Raw genomic sequence first — 21,003 nt, 5'->3', positions numbered from 1 at the left:
GAGAGACGTGCAAGGAAAAGTGGGACATGGCAGGATGAGACCAGGGAAACGAATGCATTCACCATCCTTGACAAGCCCAGGTCTGGACCCCTGATCCACTTCTACCTTTTGGACACACTGTCTTGCAGCTTCCTGACTGCCAGTAGCCTTGGAAACGCACTCTCTAGATAAAGAGTGCGATCTGATAGGCAGGGACAGGAAAGACAAACACCACAGGCAACACAGTCAGATTCGGCAAGCGCTGGAGAGGGAGAACACAAACAAAATCGTTGCTGTGCACGACATGCAAGGTGTGTTAAAATGCCTGACCTCCTGTCAAGAAAAAGTGCTGTGCTTCGTCAGTGCAACAAACTTGGCTTGACAGGGGTCAGACAGCGTGGCTGTAGCAGACAGGAGCAGGCAGGTTCAACCTGACATTTTCCCTTTCCCTTGTATACATTGTCGCCCTCCATTCAGCTTGCTGTCCTTACACCCCCAGCTGTCTTCGCAAGTTGGTCAGCTTCTATGTTTTTATTTTTTCTATCTATTATCTGTCATATCTTATCTGCTGCTTCTCTCAAATGATGCTAACTTCACAAAGCGATTACATAATAACAACAGATCACAATAGACCTCACAGCGCAGGAAGAAAGGAAATACTGCATAGTGTTTTGAGTTTGGTGGGGCACTTGCAGCTTTTAACGTAAGTGTTGCAATATAGTGAGAACTTTGATAAGACAAGCCTTTGATATGTAACTGTTTCTCATCCCAATCTGAGAGGCACATTTGGAGAGTATTTGATATCAAACACACAGTTATCATACATAAAAAAGTTTCATCTCTCAAAACCTCAAGACTTGTGATTGAGCTCAGAGGATCGTCCGATTGATGTAGAGTTATACTGGGAGGAATGTTTTCTTTTACTTTGTCAGAACACTTTCTATCCTATAGAGATCAAGGAATGGGCAGTTGCTTCACTACTTCAGGCCTTTTTCCACAAATTCCAAAGATTCTTTGAACTACTTTTCACAAAATCAGAGACTTTTTTCAAGATTTTTTTGTTTATTTGATAGAGGATAGCCAAAATATGCCAAATTTTGGACCTTTTTCCCTTCTCTCAGATAACACAGCTGGAATTGTGACAAAGCGGAGTGGTTTCAGACGACGTTTACAGGAGATCTACTTCCTCCCTGTTGTGATCGACGACAATGGATACCCTCCCAAGAGCAGCACAGGGACCCTGACCATTCGTGTTTGTGGTTGCGAATCGGATGGTTCCCTGCTGACGTGCAGCGCAGAGGCCATCTTTCTCCCTGTGGGCCTTAGCACTGGAGCTCTGATTGCCATTCTTCTGTGTATTGTCATCTTATTAGGTGAGATCTGTTGTTTTCTGGCACAAAAACATCTAAATTATTGCACAGTATTATTGATAATCATAAATGAACACGATCATGTGCTATTTTTCTGATTCGAGCCACACACTTTGGCAGTTTGAAAGGTTGTTAAAGATAGCTGTTAGTATCTCAATTACAGATATGCTCCTCTGACCCATATCTATACTTTATTGTCTTTAAAAAAGAATTAAGTGAAATATATAAAGTTGCTTTCTGTCACGGAGTTGACACCATGTTAATAAGTCTCTGCTGACTGTAAATCTTAGGCAACAAGACTTAGCTTAGCATAAAGATTGAAGGCAAGAAGAAACTTATTGTGTGGCACTATTCAAATGCATGAAAATTAGCTTGCAAGTATCACCAAAGCCCCCTGAAGAACAAATATGCCATTATTTTAATTTGATATTACAACTATACTTTTCGATTTTATTGGGGTTTTTGTGCAGGTTTATTTTTCAGCCACGCACACAATGACTTCCTGGAGTTTCCTCTGGCTGCTGAGCAATCTCATAGCAGCAACAACACTTGAGTAGAATGGTATTGATCTTTTCGTCTAACTCTTGTCAAAAAGAGGGGAGTTGACATTTTATGAAATGTCAAACTACTGACATTTCTTTTCCACAACTATTCCTATACTGTGATTTTAGCTGCCTCAAAGGTTCAAGAGAAGTTTTTCCAGTGAATGTGTGATCTGTCCATCTGTCAGCGAGGACACAAAAGTTACCAAGCTGAATTCCGTGAAACTTGGCAAAGAGGTGGAGCATGAGCAAAGTAAAACTCTATCTTACTTTGGTGCATATCCAGATTACTTTATGCAAAACTGCTAAACCAGGCATTGGCTTTGGAGTATATGCTACCTGTGTCACCTTCTAGTAGATTTAAGAGATTTTAAGTAGTCCAATAGTCCTAAAAATGGCCCACATAAAGTTTCTAAATTGTTCTATGACTTGTTTTTATTTAAATTCATCCATGTTATAATCATTTCAGCAATTTAAACAGAAAGCAGCAGGAAAAGAACAACCAAAAACAAAGAAAAGAAACTGATGCTTTTAATTTTGTCACTTGTTTTGTCTGACTTGTGAAACCAATAGTTCAAGCCTATCGTTAGACAATACAGTCAGTACTCAAATCAACAGATAGGCGTCTCTGCAACCTGATTTAATTGGAATGCAATTTTCCTCTTTTTTGACCATCATAGTTGGGCTGACATCTCTCCAGAAGTGTGCACATTTAATTATAGAACCCATATGAATTTGGTTATTTAATGAGACGTTAAAGATTGAAGGGAGGGCTGCTCAGCTCTATAAACTAAATCTCTATAAACTGCCCTGTGGCTGCTTCCCAAGTTACGGCTTTTACGTTTCCCTCAAGGTCAGTGTTGTAAAACTCCCCCTTATTTCTCTGCTATTTATGTCCAGACTCATCTACATAATTGGGAGGAAGTAAATGTAGGTTTATTGGATATTTTTTTCTGAATTGTGAATGTGCAATAGATGATTTTTAAATAAGTTCTCATTTTCCACATCAAGTCAAGGGGAGCCATAACGTTTGAGTAGAGCTTTATTTACTTTTCTCTAGTTTTTTCTAATTCAGAGTTTGACAGAGAATCTGCTGTTAAATTTTGATTTTGCATCATAATTAATCCCCATTCATTACCCTGATGAATTGTATTACTGTGAAATTAATTTTTAATCTTAATTTTTTTCTTAGTCTCAGTGTTTTATATGTTATCAAACATAAAAGCACACAGTGGACTGGAGCAGTGTGCTCAGAGCGCTTGTGTCTTCACTTTATCTGAAGATCGTCTTCAAAGCTCCAAGTCGACTAACACCCCAAAAGATGAGGCTGACGCCGAACTGCCATGTTATCCCTGAGAGGATAAGTGGCAGAGAGAATCAGAATACTTCCATAGATCCTCTTAGCTTCTGTGCAGGATGACCAAGTTGTTCAGTGAAGAAACGTGCTGAGGTAGATTAAACAAACCAGTGCTAAGACTTCTATTTGCATAGCCGTCTCCTCCAAACTGACGTGGAGTGAATGTACCATGTGACAATCAGCAAATGTTCCCTATATTAGCTCCCTGCTGGCGACGTCTAGAAAGACACCACTAGGGGGAGCTGGAATACTACACAAAGGTTGATAAAATCATTTATGAGTGAAGGAAAGCAGAGAGGAAGTCATATAAAGAGAGGTTGAAAGGAAGATTCCCATCCAGGCTTTTTTTCAGTCTCAATGTATTTATTTGACTCTTTCACTGACTGATTTCAGAGTTATTTTAGCCATTGCTTCTCCTCTGAGGTGCGGCTGTAGATCACAAACCCAGAGGACAAACACATATTTTACTGCATTATTCATTGAATAGACAGAGAAAGGGACACATGGGGAGATAGACACAGAAAGACAGATTGTTCTGACAAAAGAGAAGGGAAAGCAGGAAATTTACTGCAACACTATGTACTGAAAACATCACAGTGCTGGCATGCTGTGGTGTCTGAAATATGTAAAGCCACTGACCACCTCTCCTGGAGGAACTGTTTTGCTTTGGATAAATTGTCATCTGTACAAGTCAGTCTCTAATAATGTTGACAATTCTTATGCTAATTATGTTCAAGCATGAATTGTAGTCAGTGCACCCACCAAGGCAATATGAAATTTAATTGCTGGTCAAAACTTAATAAGACGTGCAGATGAAAATGAGGATTAATTTGGTTGAAATTTTTTTTATCGAGGGTGCATATGACATTTTTTTCAAATCTAATAGAGGCTTGAAACAAGTGCTAGCTGTGTAACTGAAATAATGAGCACTGTAACATATGACCCAAATGTCTGAACAGGATTTAGAGTAATTTACAGTCATGCTATCAGCTCTGTGAAGCTGTACTTAGGCACAGTGGGCCTGTGAGTTATTAGCAAATGTCAGCATGTTAACATGCTCACTTGTAGAAGGTAAATTTAGAGGTATCTTAGAGATGTGTTAGCATGCCATAATGTCATAATTTTGTTTTGTTTTTTGGTGTTTTGTTATAATCCTAGACAAAAAAGTGCTGAACAAGAAAAAAAAAGACACTTTGAAAATTGGATGAGGCATGGGAATCAACGTCAGGGAGAATAATTGTCTTGGGCCATTCATAGTTATTGAGATACAGTGTTTAAGGCAAGATCAATGTGTAGCTCCAACAAACCCGAGCTTTTCCTCCCTTGTTTCAAAAAGAAAATATCAAGAATATCAAAATAACAAGAAGAAAAAAATAAGACAGAAAAGAAAATCATCAATCTACATGAACATGAGTATAAAATGTGATTCATATGGGTTGGCTAATGTGGAGATATTCCCTCATATATCGGAGGAATATTTATACGTGTTAATCATAGACTGTATGTAGAGACTGTTCTTGTAAAAACAATCTCATTTAATTTGTTTATGCAGTTTATAAAGGCCACATTCTAAGAATATGCAACCTCTCGTGGTAATGAGAGAAATTGTCAAGTGCTAAAATCACATCCGATGAGTTTGGCATGGTACATAGAACATATTTAGTAAGTTTTTTAATCCTAACCAAGAAGTTTTGAGTGATGTAATTGTATCAACCCAGTCAGAAGATGACAAAGTGTTAATGTGTTGATGTACCAATAAAAGTAATGATGAAAATGGTTTTGATTAAAGTGGCATTTTAGGATAGTGGCATTGTAAAGAATGTGTTTTAGTCCCACCCATGAAAGCTTCATAACTATAACCAAAACGTTTGTTTCCTAACTCTAACAAAATAATTCAAGGCAGCTTTCATGCTTCCATGTGGAATTTCTATTGAGAGAAATGTATGTACAATTTCATGTATAAACATGCAGAAAGTGTTGTTGTCATGGTTAGCAAGCATTATGGCAAAGCCAGCCACTGAATACAAGTGTTTGTGTAAACTAAAGATGTAATGACACATATTCAGTGATATTCAAAATCTCAACAGTTTCTAGACGTCTTGACTTTAGTCATTTGTGAACTCGACAACCAGCCTTGCTTTCCTCACAACTATGCTGCTTGTGTGGCCAAAACTGACATCTCAGTAGGTACAATTTAAAAAACCTTCAACTAGTAAAGCCTATTTTAATCTTGATCTTGGCATGTTTAGAGCTGCAAATCATCAACACCATTCCTCAAAATATTTCTACTTTCACCTCACGTTAAACTCAGTAGTTGATCACGAGTGATTTAACATATGCTTTTCTTGATTTGTTTTCATAGTTATCGTGGTGCTCTACGTGGGATTGAGACGACAAAAGAAAAAGGAAACCCTCATGTCATCCAAAGAGGACATCCGAGATAATGTGATCCATTATGATGATGAAGGAGGAGGGGAAGAGGACACACATGCATTTGACATGGGAACACTTCGGAATCCCAAGGTTGTCAAGGAGAACCTGTACCGCAGGGATGTCAAACCTGAGCTGAAAAGAGGCCCTAGGCCAGCTGTGTCTCAGGACAACGCAGATATCCGAGACTTCATTAACCAGCGTCTGAAAGACCATGACACGGACAACTCTGCCCCGCCCTACGATTCCTTGGCCACATATGCTTATGAGGGTAATGGCTCTGTGGCGGAGTCTCTTAGTTCCATTGAGTCCATTGTAATAGACCCTGAAGAGGACTATGATTACCTCAGTGACTGGGGTCCCCGCTTTAAGACACTGGCAGGGATATTTGGGGAGCAATCAGAAACTCATTCGGACTCAACAACCACAGAGAACACACATTGATGAAATTCATGGACTAAACACATAACAATGTTCTTTTTGCTGCCGTCAAACTCTGTTTTATCATATTTTCCTCCAACGTTATTTGTTTTCATTTTTTTCATGTTCATGTTTTCTTTTTTAGGTGGTACTTTAAAATGCTCAGTCCCAAAAGTGTAAAAAAGGAAAAGAATGAGGGAGCATATAGTGCCAGGATTAGATGAGCGGCCATTCAATTTCATTTCAATTGAATGTTGTTTCTTGTGTTACATTTTATGTCCTCTTGGGGAAAAAGTACAGAAATAATTGCATTTCCTGGAACATCCTTTAAAGTGCCTCAATATAATTCTTGTTTCACTTGCTATGTCATGGCACATATCCAGTGTTGTCGTTTTGAAATTCCATAATTTGAGCAGATTCAGTCAGTGTGCTGTACTGTGCTCTGACTGACTGAGGCATCAAGACCAATGTCAGCTTTGTGGAAAGAATGAGGTGGCCCAAGTTTGGCCAAAGATGCTTTGAATGTTATTTATTGTTCTATTTATTTATTGACTGATTGAGTTTGATTGGGTGTTTGTGTATTTATCTATTTATCTCTCAGTCATCGATCTGTATTTTTTATTTTTGGAGACACAAAAGGATTTTGTAATTTATAAAGGCCCACATGAAAATGTATGTTTCTGTTAGGTGGGTCCTGTGAATAGACTTGTACTAGAGTTGTAAAAAGAAAAAAAATAGGGCTAAATACTGCAGTTCAGTCATGTAATAAGCACTGTTTTCTTAAATAAACCACCCTTGGACAAAAAAACCCTTGTCAGGTTTTCTTATTGCTCATCAAAGTCCATGCATCACTGAGTCAAAAAAGCTATACAATTTATGGTGAGGTCGTGTAAAAAGCAGTGTGAACGGACCAAAGCTCTTCAGAGCCACTAGGTAAGAATTCAATCTGTAGAAAAAAACATTTTTTTCATGTGTTTTGGGTTTATAAAGCAGGATACACCTTTTGAGAGCAGAACAACACAAAATGTTTTCTTTTTTAACAATGTAAGAGCTCAGAAATGTTAGTTCTACAGGATTAGTTTTACACAATAACTGAAAACTAATCAGTTTCTTAGGACAGACCATTGATGTATTTATTGTGGTCCAGATGTGTCCATCATAAATATGTTCTTTTAAATAAACAACATAATCAAGATTCTAAACTAAGCGAAAAGGTTAAGTGAATGTGGTTTTTATACTCTTCATCTGAAGGGAGGCTTACAGTCTGAGACTTTGAAGCATTGACTATATATCAGAAGCAGCCATAACATCGCCTCTTGCTACATGAGCTGGTATTTTAAAGTTTAAAATTTAGTATTTGCTATCAAAGTATTTTTATAGTGAGAAATGACCATACTTAACCAAAAGGGTGAAGCTGGAGATGGGTATTTGAAACAGGATTGGACAAAAAACTAAAAAGAAAGTAAAGCAAAACCATTTTTTTTAAGCTTGGTGTGTTTGATTTACAAAATCTTTTGGAAATCAAAACACTGCCACAGTAATCAAGAAAAGAGCATTAAACTAATACAATTTAAATGATGTGTGGGGTAGTTTCCTTGGTGTAATATCCAATGACCAAACTGAATTTTTAAATGGGGGTCTATTTGAGTCTATTGAGCTCTAGAGTCATTATTTTATGTGTAGGGTATGCTAACATTGTGATTGAAGATTTGTTGTTGTTTTATTCTGATAATGTCAAAGCAGCAAAAAGTTCAAATAAACCTTAAAATAAACAACAAAAGGTCTTCTCTTCAATCATTACTTATATTGTTTACCATCAATTACATAATGTGTAAAGATAATTAGATTTTATGGAAAAGAGACACAAAAATCAGACAGCCAAACCTTCCTGAAAGGAGGGAATAACCGATATAGTTGATTGGTTCTTCTTCAACAAATTAACATATAAATGCTTGTAAGAGTCAGTATTCCAGTAAAACATTCCCACCCTGTGGAACAGCAATCAAGGTGCAAGAATTACAAGTCACATGGCGACATCAGTGAAATACCAAACTGGACTATTTCTTCAGTCGCTGAACAGAACGGCTGAGGGCTTTCTCGCCATGGTCTGGTGACAACCTAATGGAAGGTTTGGCTGAAAGCCAAAGAAGTGACATAGAATCCAAAGCTTTTACCAGTGGATGAGAAGTGATCCCCCTTTCTGTTTCACTCTGTGACATCCAACAGGTATAGCCAGGCAGAGCTTCAGTAACTGTGTAGTGGTGTGTTTAAATGAACATTAAGTGATCTATGATCCTTGCAGGCTGAAGGAATAGGAAGGGTGGTTATAGTTGACTCTCTTTACACCCTCTCTGTCCTTCTGAGGGATGGTGGGCTTTAACTACCACCAACAGCAACGACAATAATGTTTTGTCATTGGATGCTCAGTTGAACCACTCCAGTTCATTCTTTTCACTTTGCTTCTGGTGTGGTTGGGTAGCAGCTTATTATTAATCCTAAAATTGTAGGCTACAGTGTGAGGATTTGGACTTCCATTTAAGTCGCACCATGACAAGTCAATGTGCCTCAAGCTCTTAGCTATGCCAATTATGTAAAATATAGTTGGTCAAAATTTCTGGAACTGTGAGTAACAGCTTAGTGAATAAAAGATGAGCTGATTTCCAGTGGTTATAAACTTACAGATAAAACTTATTTGGCAAGCAATACTTTGGTCACCCTGCATGGGCAGTACTTATTAACACCTCCTTTGGCAAGTATCACAGTTTGGAAAATCCTGTTTGTGCCAAGATGAAACGCTTTGATTTCTTGTTTAAGGGCTTTTTGCACATTCCTCTTGGGAAAGGATTGAAGTCCTTTTTGTTGGGCTGTCTTGTATGCACTGTTCCTTTTAGGTCTACCACAATCTATCCATTGGGGATTTTCATGTGTGTTTGAGATCTTCATGCTTTTGTTGAGGCCAACCTCTTTTCATCTCCAGCATTATTTTCTGTTTGTTATCATTACTGTGTTATTCTTTATCCATATGTGTAATGTTGACTTCTTGTATTCCTGAATTCAGTTCAACCCATTTACCCTCCATATCACTAGCTGTAACAAAAGCCCAAGCATGCGATACTCATCTCAAATGTAATAGTTTGAAACTTGTTCTTTTATTCTTCACAAGCAAACAAAGACAACATGTGTGCAAGTACTGCTGCACAGTAGAACTGTGCACCACCACTCCTGAGTCGGATGATTGTCTGCCTTTAGATCTTTCTCAGCCAAACAGAGGTTCTAATTTGCCTTTTCAATCCAATGAGCAGTTCCTTCAAAAACTATTCTTTCTGACCTGAACGTAACCATTCCTGTCACCGCCAGCTCTAAATGACATGATGAACTGAGGGAAAATAATTTACATCACAAGGTCTTCCTTTCTTTTGTTAGTGTTTGGTTCTTGGTGCACAATCTTTTGCACTGTTTACGATCGAAGAACATTTCTTATGTAATTTTAGGCTGTTTGTAGATCAGTTGAACTTCTACTCACTAAACAATACTCACAGTGACATAAATTTAGACCACAACCTTTGAACTGTTACTCCACATCTACCGCATGGACTGGCAGCAAATATAACGCTTATCTTTAGGATTTTTTCAAATTAATGCCATTAAATTAGTCTATATATCGGACGTTTCCTATAACTTTGCCATTGGTTTCCTTTCTCAGGATGAATTTCTATCAGTGATTCATCGGCATAAAGAAGTCTAAAGTTTATGACCAAAAATTTGCAAAAGTAAAGACACCCCTTCAGCCTCAGGCTTTTATTTGAGTTCAGGTATAACTGGAATCATCTAAAAATCTTACTTTTGAGCACTAAAAAGGTAACAATGACACCTTCTAGAGCTTTAGAGTTGTGACATTGATTTTGTACTTCTTGAGTATACAAGAAAAGAAAATATATAAGCTGATCTACAATTATGAATGATTTGCAATAGTATTCATCCATCCAACCATCAATCCACTTTCTACTTCTGCCAAATCGAATTCATGGTTGTGAGGGGGCCACAGCCTATCTCAAGTCCTACTGAGCAAAAGGGGCTACACCCTGGATGGGTTGCCAGTCCATCACAGAGACAAAGGTGACAAACAACCATTCACACTTAGAGGGTCTACATGATGAGATTAACTCGATTATAGCTATAGTTGGGTTATGTTCCTTATCTGAGCAAGGGTAATTATCCTTGGATATATGGCGGTGAATTAATCGAATCACTGGCACAAAGCATGCAATACCACTGCAGTAGATAAGTGGCGCTGTACTCATTTCAACTATCGCTAATAAAGCCACTTCCTGTTGACGTCTTCACCACCAACAACAAAACGAAGGCATTCGATAAAGATGGTGAACGAAGAGCAAGATGAAGCTACGTCCCTCTACATTTAATTTGTGATGAGCTGGTTATGGCACAAACACGATGCACAACGGTGCAGTCTCCATCGCATTGTTGGTTTCTTTCTGACGACAGCGACAACAACAGAAATATCGTCTACTTCGACTTCCGGGTGACGATCACGGGAAAAAATCTCGAGCATGCGCAGAACGCTCGATCCGATCCACTGTCGTCTACAGACACGTTAAGTGGGCATTTGGAGTGAGTTATTATTTGGGTCTTAATTCGATCTCAAGTAACCCGATCCGATTTCTTGTCAGATTAAGGTGTCTACATGAACTGAATAACTCAATCTTATTGTAATTCAGCCATTAATGCGATCCGATGGCACACATGTAACCGCACTGACTAACACCCTCTCATAGGATCAAATTTAGAATAACCAATTAATCTGCATTAACATGCATGTTTTTCGATGGTGGGAGGAAGCTTGAGTACCAAGAGGGAGCCCATACATACAAGAAGAGAACATCAACTTTCAAACAGAGAGGTCCCATCCAGGATTTAACCAGGAAGCTTCTTTGCTGTGAGGTGACAGTGCTAACCACCACACCGCCATAGAGCCCCATATTCAATGATACACTGCAAAGAATACAATGGACATCTGTAATTACAACACAGTCCTGCAACTCCTCCACTTATGACTCACCCTGTTTTGTGGCACTAGTCCGTACCAGACTGAACGGAGACATCAGCACAATCAGGAGGAAGATAAGCGTGTGGGAGGAACAGCGGTTCCCACATCAGGAAATTGGCACAAGCAATGCAAATCATGGGAGAGAGCAACTAATACCCTCAGCCTAAGCAAGGAAAGAGAAAAAAAGAGCAATATGGATTTGTATGTTGGATTAGTTTCAACCTCCCGTGCCCAGTAAACAACGTTGTCCACTTTCATTATTCTGTCTCCTCTCTATTCTTTTAACTGCCAGTACTCCACTATGAGTTGAATGAGCCCATAAAAATCAAACTATTGTCTTGCTTGTAAGTTGCTAATCAATAATTTAATCAGAATGACAATTTGACTTTGAAATGTAGAGAAACATCATAATTTACAGTGCAGCCAAGCTTTGGGAGCATTGTTTGATTGTGAACCAAAGGTGTTTACAGCTTTCAATTACTGAGTCACACAAGCCTAGCTGTCATGATTTAACAGCAACGAGTTGTCAAGCCGCCTTTTGAATGAACTCCTCTATTGTTGCCAGCACTAAACAATCTGTTTATGCTAAAAAAAAAAAAGAATGCAGAACATTACCAAGACTACAGTGGTACTTTGCACTTTGCCATAGAAATGTGTCTCAGTTTCTAATAAACCTCAAAATGGCAACCCCACCTGTATGGTAGGGATTATCGAGCTGATGTGAATGCTTTAATTAAAACCAGACACTTTGTACTATTCTGCATGGATAATGTTTTCCGAGGGTCTATTGCATATGGAAATAAAGCTGTCACCACTACTGCTGAGAGCTGCCTAAGCTGACACACTTGCTTTGCAGGAATTTGCTGAGATTATGTGTGGAGCTGCAGTTCTTTGTGTCCACTAACCTTTCTTAACCCTATTAATTGTGCAGTGACAAGAGCGACTAACCTTGACACAGAGACCTGTAAGCAAACACAGCAGCCATTACCACACTCTCAAAACATGTGTTCTCTAAAAAACTCAGCTCGCAGACACAGGCCTATCTGGGGTGATACATAAGAGGAATAGTTAAAAGGAGAAGAGGCAGAACAAGTCAGCCAGTGAATAAAAACAAGGTGTTGTTCGTTTGACGTTATAACATAAAAAAAAGCCCGAAAGTGACTTTCATTCCTGCCACATATTTCAAAACCATGTCGCGAAGATTTTTTTTTACTTGTCAGTCCCCTACAGAAGTTGTGTGATCCCCAACAAGTCAAATAAAAACCTATTTTCCCCTCAGGAGTGCATTTTCCTACTCAACCGGAATGGCAGAATAAGTGAACCACACTTAGTTCTTTTTTCCTTATTGAATTGCAGGCCTGCTCGGTGTTGTGGTGGTTAGCACTGTTGCCTCACAGCAAGATGGTTACAGGTTCAACCCCCACCTGGGGCCTTTCTGTGGGGAGTTTTGCATGGAGTTGTAGGCCTGAATTGCAAAAATTAATGCACAATATTTTCCATGCCCTCCCAACCTTTTCTGATTTGTGCTTGTGATTTGACATCCAACATAAAGATGTCTGTTTCCTGTTTGTTTTAAATCTTTGGCTCTTTGCTAAACAACTGTTTTATCATTGTGTAGTGTATCTCATCTCGGTGATAAATAACGAGTGTGGTCTGAATAACGGTTAGCTTAGGGTATGAGCAAGAAATGAAAAGACAATCTAAACAGAAAAAAAAACAAAGATATTTTTCATTTCTAGTTTTTATACTTGTTTTAATAATCTGAAGCAGGATATATCATTCCAGCAACCATAAATCCCTAAATGCCAAACTTTCATTCACCACAGTAACTTTAAATAAGGAGAAGCACATTATTTTTTCACCACTTAAAGAGTCAAGGGCCACATGCTCTATGCTCTTTTAGACCACATGTGCAAAGTACTTATGGCTTCAACTCATTCCTAATGATTCATTCAGCCTACGGCTTTTGTGCCTGACAAACACGTCTTCCCTAAGGAACTGTGTGTTTGATATTCCTTAAGCCAACACGGAGCGAGCAAAGCTGCCTGGAAAGAAACAAATGTGGAAGTTATCACCGAACAAAGCACAACAAAATAGTAACCATGCATTGTATGTTCAGTAAGTGAATATTGGTCCTGGATTCCGCGCCTGCTGCCATTATCTTCTTCCCGGGTTTCTTGAATCTTTTTTATTAAACTACATTAATTCATACATTTTCTTCTTGGTTTTGTTTGAGGGAGTTGCCTGCCTTACGGTTTTCCTGTAAAAATTAAATGATTTAATAAAGTGAAGGATTAAGATGTGGTTACATGTATGAAGCAGCTTGATCCAACTTTCAGTTCTCATGGAGCTTCCAAAAACTAGGTCAAGATCATTTTAAATACTGCTGTCATAAGTTTTCTTTAACCACGGGGACTGGGAACTACAAATAATCTCTTATTCACCTTTTTACCTCAACACCCAGTTTGCATCAGAGTCTGCTGTCTGCTGAACTTGAAAAGAAAGAAACGCAGCTGAGCATCCTTGCCTGAAGCTTTCTGTCTATGCACTGCTGATAAGGTAAATGCGTGGAAGATCCAGACTCCTTCAAGAGATTTGATCACAGATCTGTGAAACTAACCAGATAACTGATTAACACTAGAAATTATTCAGAGCGACATCTCTGCCAAGGTTCAGCAACCCTGTGTGACTGCGATTTCTATAAAGCTGTCTGGGGCAATTTAGATTTATGCAAGAACTACTTTTCCAGTAAAATGTCAGCGTTTATGTTAAACCACTGTTCCATGTTAAGCAAAGATTGATTTTGTTTGATCACGGCCGTGATTATTATTCTTTGACCTTACCAAGGCTCTTTAGTCCTGAAATCAAACATTAGCTTTTCTACAATGTCAGAACTAGAAAAATCGGAAACACCACAACAAACAATAAAGAATCACACAAAGCAAGGCACCATTCCTAAAACATCTTGTTATATCTTTTAGATGCTGTGTTGTTTCTTGAGATGTCGTGTTGTTTTTTTTTTCTCCTGCATTTGTTTTTTAAGATGCTGTGTTCTTGGTTTGATTGTGTTGCTTTTGTGTGTGTGCATGAGTGTGTGTGTTTGCATTTTGTGGAAAATTATCTTTTTTATTTTGTTCTTACTTTTCGTATGAAATATGTGATACATTCTGCTTATATTAGAGATTTTCTTTTCCAGGAAGACAGGAAATTTGAATTCTGAGGTTGCCATGGTAACGGGTGTTCTTCAACAAAGTCTTTCTCTGACTCCGCCCTCCCGAAACAGCTGCCTCACAAATAATTTCCCCAATTCATGACATCTACACCAAAGCAATGGCGAATGCATTCATTTCCACAGAATAAAATCTATAGTTTTTTCTTCTTTATGACACCATGACGCATGGATTTCCAGGAACAATCGTCACATGGAGCATCCATCCTAATGAGAGTGATTATGGTGCAGTTGAAATTACTTTGAGAAGATAAAATTAGAGAGTAAGGCTGCCTATAAACTTAAAAGCTAAGTGTGTTGGATTGAACTAAATGCCCTTCACCTACCTCCAACTATAGCAGCTGTCAGAAGCTCAAAATATATCTAATATATGGTGGGGTTCAAACAGGTTTCCGGTCAAATCCATTCAGGATCATTCAAGGCAGGTAAATAAATCAAGTGAATAAGTAGTCTAAACATATTGATTTCTGTCTCAAGAGCTTTTTTAAAGTCACTGGCATGCATTCATATTTCTAGGTCATCTGAATTAAAATGCAAGCACTGCTTTTAAGTTACACAGAGTAGCTGCCGTGGTACTGAAGCTTCATCGGTTATGCTTTTTCCCTAATCAGAACATTCAGAGCTGAATGAACACATTTTCGTTTTCATGCTTCGAAACTTGGAGCTTTTTGTAACAGGCCCCTAAACATTTACAAATTCTTCAGTTTTTTACTGGATTTTATCTGCGGTTTTATTCTGCCCCGTTTGTCAAACAAACAGGACAAAAGTTTGGATTCAGTTTTGGCCATGAGGGAATCAGAAAAGGAATCGGAGGGAAAAACAAACAACAAAACCTGATGGCAAAATATTAGAGAGAGAAGAGATGGGCCTCACACAAATTAAATGTTCGAGAAATGAGGAATTAAATCCCACAATTCACAGGGGCAACCATTTTGATGTTATATTTATTAGATTGTCTTGTGCTAAACTGACTGATTTTTTTGTTAAATGAATGGTTTTCTTTAATGTGTATCATATAAAATTATCATCAGTTGGATCAACATTTTTTTGCGTGTAGGTAACCTAATTTCAACAGGTAAATCGGACACTATTAAGTTTGGTATATTTTAAGTATTTAAATTACTTTTAGAAGCTTATTTGTAATTTACAAAAATTCTTTCAACACCCCCACTTAATGTAGTCCAATCTTTTACCTACATTTACAAAAAATGAAAAAGCACATGTGGCCAACGAACATGTCTTTACAATTATCAACACCCGACAGAGTATAATAAACATTCATAACCACTAAAAATACAACCTGCTGGGTAATCTAATATGTACAGTAAATCACATATTGACAACTCAGTGGAAAAATAAAGTAAATACTATCGAATTGAAAATTTCCATTTATATTTATTGTAACATTGTTTCAATCAATAGTGGTAACACTGCAGTAAACATCTTTAAGAACGTATGGTGGCTAAAAAAAATTGCTGTGTAAAAAATATGGTGTGGGTGTGTGTCGGCATGAATGTAGTGCGAGTGTGTATCAGTGTTGAATAATCACCCCAAACCCTAAAAATGGGGGTAGTAATGTTTCAGTATGATAAAAATAAATAGTGGAGGGGAACCTCCCATCCACCCATATAAATCAAACAATTAGAAGAGGTAGATGAAATCACCAGCAAACAAGCTGTTTTTCCCCAACAAATACAACAATTTAGGTGAACCAGAGGAAAGGACAGTAAAGAAGTAAGAAATGTGTGCGTGTGGATAACAAAGGTAGATCCGTTTCACAGAACCTGAAGCAACAGTCACCACACACATTAAAACTCTGTAAACACATTAAGACATTGGATAGCCAGTTCACTCATAAAGTCTGTTCTTCAGGACTTGGGCTTTTTTGGACAGTGCACTGCCTTCAAGCTCCATGACCACCATCTGCAGCACTTCAAAGGTGTACTCGAGTTCAGCAGAGTAGTTTAAGTTTAAAGAGTAAATGCCAAACAACATGGCAGCAGCTAAGGGAACATTGTCCAAACCCTGCATCACAATCTGGGACTCGAGGACAATGCCAAAGTCATCTGGTTGTTCACTGGCATCTCTGTGTTTCAAGACATATATATACCCATGGTGATTTCCTTAATGGATTCATCTGCTGCCTGTACAATGCAGAAAGAAAAAGCCAGTGGATTTATACTGCTAACCCTACGATTTGGTGTTTCTACAGTAAATATTTTGGAGACACTTGTAAGTTTAAAGGTTCATGCAGGTACAAACTATGCTAATGCTTATTTATACAGCAGGTTGTGTTATATTAGAGTATATAACTTCTCTGTGTCTGACTCTAGCCCTAAATAGAGTTTCTAGGTGAAAGTCTGCCCGAAGCCCTAATGAGTAGATGTTTTAAAGCTTATACAAAATATGAAAGATAACACCTCAACATACTCAACGTAATACTTACCGCATACTGTCTCAATAGATTCTCTGGGTCCTCATTCAGGTAAACACAGAGTGCCTTTATGACGCATTGTCTTCCCAGATCCACATCATCATGATAAAGCAGAAGCACAAGTTGTTTTGTTTGAGTTCATGTCTGTGTACATTCTCATTTGTCCAGGTAAAAGGCACTTCTGTCTTGAAGACAATCAATTGTTACACTCCCACCCTAGAGTGTATACTTACTTCATCCATGGGTGCAATGATGCCCCCGAGGCGTTTACCTATCTGTCCTCCTCTATTTTTAAAAAGTCTGATCAGTTTCTCAGAGTGAATATCGAACCGAGATAGAAATCTGGACTGCAGGGGCATTGTTGTGATGCGCTTGAATTCAGCATTAATCTGAAAATGAGAAAAAAAAAAATGACAACCCCAATCAAGCTTCAGTAAGTTTAAATCGAATTAGAATTTTTGTACAAGAGCAGAATAATTCAAAAAGCGCCTTGTTTTATTGCTTTATTTTCTTGTTATCTTATGTCATGATCAGTATCTGTATGCACAGGAGCAACAACTAACTGCACAATATCTTTTAAATCCATCAACACAAGCCATGCTGGCTCAGTTTCTGGGACAAGAGGACCTATCACAAATGGGAGCAACCTCAGTAAGGTCACCAAAATTGCCACCAATACTTCTCTGACGTAAGAAACTCTGTTGTACAATATGTAGCTCCTTTGTTTTGTCTGACCATTTATATGGGAAAGTCAGTATAGCTTTATTCAGTTCATCTAATGTAAAAAACTTTTTTGATATCAGCAATGCCAAGCAGTGGGCCAGCTCAACAGGCACAATACCTTCAAATATACCACGAGCAACATCAGGTGGAAAACCAGAGAGAACATGAAAATTTTGGTAAAGGTTTTGGTAAAAATGCACTCTCTCTTAACTCCAAAGCCATGTGTATCCTTTTCAGAAGATGATTTTACATGATCTGCATGGCTCTCTCTAGTTGTAAGGCTGAACGCACCAGAAGCAACACAGTGATTCTTGAACTCACAACTCTTTCCTGTGCAAAAGCGACAGACGTAATCATCAGAAAAACTTTCTATGAACCCTGCAATACCATGCGCTCCCAAGTTGTCAGCCACAATGCTCAGCACTGTCCCTTTAAGAGACTTACCCAATAAAGGCACATACACACCATGGTCCTCAAGAATTTTAAGATCTTGAAGAAGGGGTTCCAAGACTGTCTTATAACCATATGCATTTACATCACAACTTTTGCAAAGCACTGCAAGATAAATCGATGATAAAGATGAGTGGGAGCCTGGTGGCAGGTTACCCAGTATCCAGTAAACACCACAAAGCTTGTGTTTTTTCCGAGAGGTGCCTCAGGGATTAGAAGTCTCGTAATCATCCACATACAGTCACAGTGATAGCCTCTGCATTTAGGAAGCTGTTTTTCTTAAAATGCAAACCATCTTCAGGGGACCTAAATTCAACAGATGGGTCAACTTCAATGTCCTGCTGTCCACTATGATTTTCAATAATCTTATCAAGAATTGCCTTATTATTCAAAATTTGCTTCAATGATTTCAAAAGTGGTACATACTAACTACGTAACTGGTTCAACAACACAGAATTATTCCTCATAAAATTGTTTACGTTGATATGAAGAACTAAGAGGCCCGCCTTTTTCAATTGCTTTTAGAACAGGGTTAGATGAGCATACTGCTTTGGTGATTTCTACAGAATCATCAATTTGTAGGTTGTGATGCTTGAGAATATCAGTAACAACACTTCTAGATGGTGTGACTGATGCTGTGTTTATCAAGTAGTAAAGTTCTTGTAAAAAAATCATTGTTGTACCTGGCACGTGGACTAAATATTCCAATTTCATTAAGGCTGCTGCAAGCTGCTGATCAATTGCACTTGGAAGTGCGTTGTGTTGTTCTCGTGAAGAATCAGAAACTACTTTGCACCGCAACTGAACACCCTTTACACAGGCACATTCACTAGAGATAGAGACAAATAGAAGTTCAACTCACCCACACATATCCAACAGAAATACAGCAAATCTTTACCATAATTTTAAGTGCATAATCGTTCCAATTTATTAGGGCCTTATTTTAATCCTAAACCAATGCAGTCCAACAGCCTAATCCAGAAATCAAGAAATCTTAGCATCATAAAAGTTCTCGTAATATAGTTTAGTAATTGTCAAAAAAACTTACAAAAATTAACAATAGAGTTTTAAAGGCAGGAGAACTTGCAGTAATTATATTTACTCACAATATTTTTTTAAATAATGTCATTAATATCATCATCATGCTGAGAAATCCATTCAGTCGTTTAAACAGATCCAGTAAACCAACAAAAACAATTGAATAGTAATACTCACCACTACTACAGAGCTTTAGACACAGCAGCACCCAGGCATGTCAAACATTGGCCTTGGCTGGAGGATATCCACACAGTTAAAAAAATAATAATAATAAAAAAACAAAAAAATCAGTATGTTGGTGTGTATAGTAGACATCAACTCAATGCAGGACAAAAACATAAATGACATAAAAGAGTAAACTTATAAGATAAGTTGACTGAAGCCTAGCAAGAATGACAGCCCTAAAAAAACTACAACAAATAACTACTTTATCTATCCATCTATCTACTTTAATATCGCCGAGTAGGTTTTCCTCCATTTTGTTAAATTATGGCGTTTCGTCAGGGCCAACGTCAATTACCCATCGCCCACACGCAATTTGAAAAGAGAATAGACCTATATTCTATGAATTCTCCCATACAAACTAGCTACCGTGCACATATGCACACATTACCAGACCAGATATAAAAACAAATAAAGAGATATTTAAGGACGGCACCCATGACCGCTGCCATCAGCAGAACAGTTAGGCTAAAAGTTAGCACCAACACTAACTCGGTTTTACTCGACATTAGCGAGGCAAATAAAAAGCTAAACGTTTTCAAATCTGATTGTAAACACTCCCCTTCTATCTCTGGCTCATATTTGATAAGTTTTTTATTACTATTATTGTGTCCAAAGCAGCCCAAATCCACAGAAAATACCACAGCGAGGGAGAAAATGGCGTCGCCTGTGGGTCGTCAACAAACGAAAAAAAAAAAAAAAGGCCGGAGAAGCCCGCGCGGGCTTTTCAACTTCCGCCTGACAAAACAGAACTTTCTCCATTTTTCTTAAAATGACAGAGACATGTACGTTTAAAATTCATCAGTATTGAAATACTTTTTCAAAATTTAATCGTGTTTTGGAGAGAAATATAAATCAATTGTGAGGCATTTACAAAATGCATACTTGTAAATTGAACAACCCTCCTTCTTCCATTTTTGGAATGAAAATTGATGAGAGCCTGCAAGGGAGGAAACGCAATCCAAACTGTACATGCTACCTGGTGATGAAACAAGTTATCAACCCAAGTGCAGTCAGCAGAATCTCTCTCCGACTTGAAAAATTACTTGAAGACTTACTCTGCCTCTTCTGAGAGCACTTTCACCACTAATATACTCGTCCCGCTGCTTCAGAAAAAGAAAAGAAACTGCCATTTGCAATGCACTTATGTGTTACCTCATGCACCTGCAGCCTTGTGGCACTGATAGAAAGTGGAAGTGAGTGCTGAGGCACTTATTTCAAGGACTTCTCCTTAATCTGCTGTGGCTTATTAGTTTTGTGCATGACTTTGGCCAAAAATGTCTGTACTGATGATGTAACTGTGGAAATGCTTCTAACTCTTTAGCCTAAAATAAATTGATAAAGCATCATCATAATTGCATCACCAAGCTGTGTGAAGATTTCTGCCATTGCACTCTTTATTTGACAAACCTGTTTTAATACATTTAATAGTTTTGATCATGTTGAAATGACATAAAGTTAATCGAAATAATCTTTGTTTGCATCTGATATATGAGTATTGCTCTGTTATAAAACATGACGTTTTGGTGTGAGAGAACAAAATGACATTGATCTTGGACTGGTTACCTCTCCAGGGTGTACAGTGCTTTTGGGATAGTCTCTAGCGCCTTCTAAAACACAACAGGTGTGATTTTATTTAATTTTTTCCAGCCTTAAATACATGCAGATGTAGAAGCCTACCCCAAATTTGAATATACAATACTTAACTGGTGATTCTCTGGCCTCAGCAGAATAATGAAGTAAC

At 38.1% G+C, this 21,003-nt stretch overlaps 1 protein-coding gene across 1 annotated transcript in view; it reads left to right on the top strand.

The window, feature by feature from the left end:
• LOC140284824 (cadherin-12-like) overlaps positions 1–6,885 on the top strand; it is a 97,780-nt gene extending 90,895 nt beyond the window's left edge. The window contains exons 11-12 of the mRNA XM_072378824.1: positions 1,101–1,352; positions 5,611–6,885. Of these exons, the coding sequence (XP_072234925.1) occupies positions 1,101–1,352; positions 5,611–6,122 (764 nt within the window). The 3' untranslated portion in view covers positions 6,123–6,885. The remainder of the gene's footprint in view (positions 1–1,100; positions 1,353–5,610) is intronic.
• The last annotated feature ends 14,118 nt before the right edge of the window (positions 6,886–21,003 follow it).

This window comes from Leuresthes tenuis, unplaced genomic scaffold (genome assembly GCF_036924035.1).
Source record: "Leuresthes tenuis unplaced genomic scaffold, fLeuTen1.0.hap1 SCAF_24, whole genome shotgun sequence".
In the NCBI taxonomy this organism is placed as follows: domain Eukaryota; kingdom Metazoa; phylum Chordata; class Actinopteri; order Atheriniformes; family Atherinopsidae; genus Leuresthes; species Leuresthes tenuis.
Note: the sequence above shows the minus strand (reverse complement) of the source record. Positions and strands in the feature narration are given on the sequence as shown.